The sequence below is a fragment of the Sinocyclocheilus grahami genome, unplaced genomic scaffold (genome assembly GCF_001515645.1).
Source record: "Sinocyclocheilus grahami isolate Dianchi unplaced genomic scaffold, SAMN03320097.WGS_v1.1 scaffold2336.1, whole genome shotgun sequence".
NCBI classification, from domain to species: Eukaryota; Metazoa; Chordata; class Actinopteri; order Cypriniformes; family Cyprinidae; genus Sinocyclocheilus; species Sinocyclocheilus grahami.
The window spans coordinates 25,546-32,074 of NW_015507515.1; the positions used below are offsets into that span (position 1 = coordinate 25,546).

Genomic DNA, 6,529 nt, shown 5'->3' on the forward strand with positions numbered 1-6,529 from the left:
TATATATATATATATATATATATATATATATATATATATATATATATATATACACACACATACACACACACACACATATATATATAAAAATATACATACTCTGGTAAAACATCTAATATATAATTAAATATTGCAAATTATACTGTATGTTGCTTGAAAAAAATATTATTTATTTTTCTACCATGATGCAGAAAAAAACTTTACATTTCAGCCTGTTTGTCACACAAATAAATTATATGGGTCCAAAATAAGTTCTATAGATTGTTTTTTATTGTTCTTATAGAACTAGGGCTGCCACTGTCAAAAGATTTTCCTAGCGGACTAGTAGTCGTTCATTTAAGCCATTAGTCAACTAATCACAGGTTTATGATATTATTTTAATTACTCTTTAAGTATATACAGCGAGAAAATGGTTTGAGTTTCAGGGCTGAGAAAGAATGTTATTTGTAACATTGTCCTACATTACAAAGAAATACTATACCATAATAATAAGAAATTAAAACATAAATTAAGCACTTAAGCGCACACATAAAATGAGCCATAGAGACACCTGAAAAAGATATGATTATGAATGCATCAGAAAAAAAACAGCAAAGAGAAATACATAAGCATGCACGTATTTGTTTTCTTTCTTTATAAAACTGTATGCAGATTTATTTTTGTTTTATATATATATATAAATATATATAAAATGTATAAAAGCAAACTGAAACACTACAATGTGTGCAATTAGAATATAACTATATCAATACTTTTATTTTCCTCTGAATTCTGATCTCAGTTTTCTCATATTATTTCAGTATGATTTAACTTCCACACTCCGCACGCAAACTTAGATAAGTGCCTAATCTAATAATGCACATTTATCGAAGTTAACCTTAATGTTAAAATGAGCAGCCATAGCTAACATTAGGCTACTACTCACTAACATGTTTTTGATGATAAAACATGTTCATTGTCGATGAACGATAGACCAATGTTTACCTGCAAAGTTTGGCAACCTTTTGGAGGTCATCCTTTACCCCCATTTTCTTCCGGACATAATTATTAGCGAGACCAGAAGTATTAACAAGCATTCGGCTACTGACTGCGTCACTTTATCAAATCTTGTGGAGTTTTTTTTTTCTGCAACTAACCAACTAATGAAAATGTAGTCGACCAAGCCTCTTCTGTTGACTAATGTTTAGTCAACTATTATGAGGCAGCCCTTTATGGAAGGTGAGTACATGACACAATTTCATTTTTGGATGAACTATCCCTTAAAAAAGGTATGGAAGGGCAACTCACAGGTTGTCCTCCCCACCATCGATGGTTGAGCTTTTCTTTCCCTCGAATGTTAAAGTTGGCATCAAAGCCAGGATCATGCATGGAGTTACCCACAATTCCATGCGACTCAGGATAAAGCCCCTTAAAGCAAAGAAAAAACAAAAGAAATATGTTCAAAGCAAACAGTTTAAGAGGCAACAGAAATAATATGATCATATACAAGTGCTTATCCTAAGTTTCATCCTAAGTCCTAAATGAACATCCCCCTTGTAGAATTTGAATTCTACAAGAAAAACTGCAACAAAAAACAAAATGCATTTTCCCCCCTCATTTTTCTTTTTTTAAAGATAAACATCTAGCAGATTCTGCAAGGGGTATTTACACTTATAAGCAAAAATGTAACACAAAGTACACCAACTTAATACATACTGTTGTAATTGTATACAAATTTGGGTAGGTTTTGGTGGGGTACACAGGTCTCATGTATGGTGCATGTGTTCCACATGATCCTACAAGAGAAATGAGAAAATAAGTCTATTAGAATCAGTCAAAGGCATCAGTTTAGTACAATAAATGAGGTAATTTAGCACACATGGAATACATGAACATGTTCTCTGAACAAGAATGTGCCCAAAGTTTACTTTGTCTAAGATCCTGTGTTTACCACAGGCAAACTCAATTGCAAAATAAACTGCTGTAGACTGTTGGCCAGTTTTTTTTTATTTTTATTTTTTATTACAAGACATAAGTCTTACTGAGTTTCTCGATATTGGGGATCACCATGCTTCCTCTTTTCATGTAAGACGCACGAAAGCCATCAACAGACAGCATGATGACAGGCGGCCAAACAAACCTATACATAGAAAGAAAGATTAGTACACCAATTACAAACAAAATGAAATTAATATTTGTTGCTAAAATTTGTCCTCATTTGTAGCGGACAGGGAAGTCTTTACCTTGACTGTTCTTTTTATAACAGCTTTCAAGCCTTCCATAGGCACCATTCATATGATTAGGCTCAAAAAGTCACACTTAATGTGCATGCATTAACATGAACTGTTATGCAAACCACCCAGTCCTCCCAGATAGGTGTTTGATCACACAGAAGCCCAATATCCATCTTTTAACTCCACAGTGTTTGCCATCATTCGGCACTTCACAGCATTAAAAAAAAAAACAATTCCCTATCTTCTAGTATGTTAAGTACAGCTGTGACCTAAGATATAAGTGTTGTGGACTTAGTGGTGAATATAAAAGGTGGGATGGATGGGGAGCCCATTCAGTGATGTCTCTCACCCGGCTGGAGACTCGTGGTTTTTAATCTCTTCACACTCTTCCTGCAACCAGGGAACATCATCTAATACAGGGAGGAAGTTACTGATTAATCGAAAGGCTTCATTCTACAAAGTTCAAAATGCGAATTATTTTTCAGCACTACAAATGGTGGCGCAACTAAGAAAAGACCAATCACAATCCACTCTACAAAATATTACAAAGATATAATCACTGTCGATCACATTTTCTATTAATTTCTATCAAATTTCTATAAATTTAAGGTGTACTCAGTAAGTTTGTATTTAAGTTTTACGGTTTAGTAAATGCCCCAATACAGCCAATGGTCTTGGACTTTACACTGACACTCAGTTTCTGCCACTTCATAGTTCATTCTTGATCTGTGTATCCAATATGGCAGACCACTTATGAATAGCAGCCCACAGAAACAGCCTAATGCAGTACATATAGTTACTTTTGGTAGCAGCTGTAACTCTGTATAACATTCTTGGCCATGTTATGTTACCCCTAGAGGGGTCCACTGCATGTACAATAAAACAGATTTTTCTAGATGAAAACATATTACGATAGAGTCCTTATAATGTCACTGAACACCAAATGTTATTTATTTCTTCATATGTACGTTTTTAATTAGCATACTGAATGTACATTTAGATTTATTAAACCCATACAATAAGTGGTTCGAAGTTGTAAATTCTGCTCTGCAACCACTGTAGTCATGTTTGTTATATATTCATTGCATACAGTTTAAATTTACAATTGTATAATAATTTATACATTAAGCACACAAATTCTAGAATAAAAACATTCTGGTATTAAAGAAGTATAAACCTACATCCTGAGAGAGACTCCGATGATTCTGCCTTGCCGGACCGTCTGACCACATAAGCCTCACACACAGAGCACCGCGAGAGAAGATATACAACGGAGAATAACTACATACAGACACACCGTGAGAGAAGTCACATAACGGAGATCAAGCAAATGCACCTCATTTAATCTTTGACTGAATTTAGTTAGAGGTTGCAAAAAATTATAATAATAAAAAAGCATGTCAGTTAATTTCACATATTTATCAACATATATGACAGAGAAAGTGCAATACTATGTTTATCAGACTTTTAGCTTTTATATGTCTGCGACCAAGAGAAAAGGTTTTCAAACTGCAAAACATGTATTTATATTTATATATGTAGGTCAAGGCATATTAATTACATGTGTAAATGCAATAAAAAGTTGACTGAATAAACCTCATTACAAAGAGAATACATAAGCGTTACATGAATACAAAAACCATACCGTACCCATTTCAGCTGCAACATGGTTGATGTGTGTCTGGTCCCTGACTCACTGTCACACTGAGTACGTACTCAAACTACGGCACTATATTCACGTTTACTTTACCCTCAACACCCTCACACCAGGAAACATGAACTAACGTCATATTTGGCAAGCCTGTGACGAAATTCACCGAGAGACCATTTCCTTTATTAATAGCCCCCAAAATACTTAAAATATAAGACATTTTACTTACACAATAAAAATGAATAATAGGCTTTGAATGTTTAACAATAAGATTACCTTTTTGGTTCTCAGACTGTAAGTACTTGTCTGTTTGGATTTGTATTCAGCAACATGTTTTTATTGGGGCCAGAAATGGTAAAACAGACGGCTAAACCTTCAATTATATGTCTGCTGTGTTGCAGTTAGGTCAGAAAAGGTTTGAAACATTTGAAACGGAAAATACAAGTTTTAGTAAAACTACATCATATGGTGTCTGGGACCCCAAACAATCAAGTACAATAGCTCTATGGGCGTACGCGGGGGACGCATTATATGTATGTAGGTACAGAGCTGTAGAGAGAGAGAGAGAGAGTTGTGACAACTCCGTTCACGCCAATGGACCAGTTTTTTTTTACAGCAATGGCGGATCGTGGAGCCAGAAGTTAACGCTTATACTATCAGCGCCTTAGAGATGCAGCAGAAGAGACCGCTGTGATGAACTTTTGAAAGGTATGACATTTATAGAACAAAATAGTATATTATCAGCACAGCTAATCAAATTACCCTGTGCATTAAAACAGATGATTATTAGATTATTCCTCACTTAATTAGTAGATTTACAGGATGTTATTAATTCTCTTCATGCAGTTTCATCCATCGTTGTGTAATTTAAAAGTGATTTTGCTGGTGGGGAGTTATTAAATAGACTTAGATATATTGCAAAGGATGCAGATGGACCAAAGTGAGAATGAAAAGTTTAATGTAGGTGAGCAGTTTTCATTTCAGAATCATGCTAGGCTAAATGTCCAAAAATGGATTATATACCACTACTATATTATAGAAGTAATTACAGTAAACCTGTACATTATTACTGTATTTTATACTTAAACGTCTTAGCTACTAAAGAAGCACTGTGTTGAAGGAGCAGATGCCACAGGACTGCAATGTGATGGAGCATATCACATCATGTAACCATTGCTTTAATTTGTTCATTGTTTCTGTATATATTGAACTGTTTCTGAATTTGGATTTGTACAGCCTAATTTTAGAACATTTCTACCATTACTTTGGCACAGTTACACCTGTTAACAGAACTCTTATTCGTAATGTAGAAACATTCATTTTCTGTAAAGCTACTTTGAAACAATGTGTATATTAAAAAAAGATATACAAATAAATGTGAATTGAACAAAACTTAATGCATAATTTTTTTCTCCTCTCCAGATCAGTAGAGAAACCATACATTCACATTCCTTTCTGTGAGTGACTGGAGCACTCCCATGCAGCACAGCAAACTATAGGAGATTGTTCCAGATTCTCTGAATCTTTGGATGATATTATGCACTGTAGATGATGATAACTTCAAACTCTTTGCAATTTTTCTCTGAGAAACTCTTTTCTGATATTGCTCCACTATTTTTCGCCGCAGCATTGGGGGCATTGGTGATCCTCTGCCCATCTTGACTTCTGAGAGACACTGCCACTCTGAGAGGCTCTTTTTATACCCAATCATGTTGCCAATTGACCTAATAAGTTGCAAATTGGTCTTCCAGCTGTTCCTTATATGTACATTTAACTTTTCCGGCCTCTTATTGCTACCTGTCCCACCTTTTTTGGAATGTGTAGCTCTCATGAAATCCAAAATGAGCCAATATTTGGCATGACATTTCAAAATGTCTCACTTTCAACATTTGATATGTTATCTATATTCTATTGTGAATAAAATATAAGTTCATGAGATTTGTAAATTATTCCATTCCTTTTTTACTCACAATTTGTACAGTGTCCCAACTTTTTTGGAATTGGGTTTGTAAGACAACAAACGTAACATTTACCATGAGATTAGTAAAACGACAATGAACAGGTATATTTATGATTGAACTTGACTAACAAGCAAGTTGTAAGAACACACAAACACACACATAATTATATTTATATAGTGAGGCTGAAGTTACCTTGGCAGAAGACCACGATGTTGTTCATATAGCAAACACGGACTTTTACCATGGTAACTAAAGCCTAAAATATGTTAACAAGGCAGGTACGGATAGCTGACCACATTAATCCTCAAATATTAGAGGATTTTATCTTTTAAAAACAACACTAATATAACTACATCTAATAAATATATATAAAATAATGTATACACTACGTATACATTATATTATAAATAATGTAAATAAATTATTTTATTGTCTACCAATTACCAAAAATCACAGTTCTGTCTCTCCAACTCATTGTATTTCAATTGCCCGCTATAAACTTCCTGGAACTATTTGAGGTCTACGTGAATCACGTGACGATCGAGCGTCCTGGACTTCCGTTGACGCAACTCTCTCTTTCCATGGCTCTGTGTAGGTATATAGCCTGCTCTCTTGGAAATGCAGAAATTCCTTAAGGCTTGCATTGTCCTGTTTGCAATTGGCAAAATTGGGGGGGGGGGGGGGGGGGGGATTGTTAAAAAAAG

The 6,529-nt window shown here is 34.6% G+C and overlaps 1 protein-coding gene and 1 long non-coding RNA gene across 2 annotated transcripts in view; both read right to left on the reverse strand.

The window, feature by feature from the left end:
• The window catches only part of LOC107574778 (ectonucleotide pyrophosphatase/phosphodiesterase family member 2-like), a 25,952-nt gene extending 23,020 nt beyond the window's left edge, over positions 1-2,932 (reverse strand). The window contains exons 1-5 of the mRNA XM_016261219.1: positions 2,905-2,932; positions 2,563-2,623; positions 2,022-2,119; positions 1,696-1,775; positions 1,288-1,407 (exon numbers count right to left, since the gene is read on the reverse strand). Of these exons, the coding sequence (XP_016116705.1) occupies positions 1,288-1,407; positions 1,696-1,775; positions 2,022-2,119; positions 2,563-2,623; positions 2,905-2,932 (387 nt within the window). The remainder of the gene's footprint in view (positions 1-1,287; positions 1,408-1,695; positions 1,776-2,021; positions 2,120-2,562; positions 2,624-2,904) is intronic.
• Positions 2,933-3,189: 257 nt separating this feature from the next.
• LOC107574779 (uncharacterized) lies at positions 3,190-4,088 on the reverse strand. Its single transcript, XR_001607731.1, has 2 exons — positions 3,864-4,088; positions 3,190-3,494 (listed from the first exon to the last, which is right to left on the reverse strand). It is a non-coding gene; the product is annotated as an uncharacterized lncRNA (long non-coding RNA).
• Between the last annotated feature and the right edge of the window lie 2,441 nt (positions 4,089-6,529).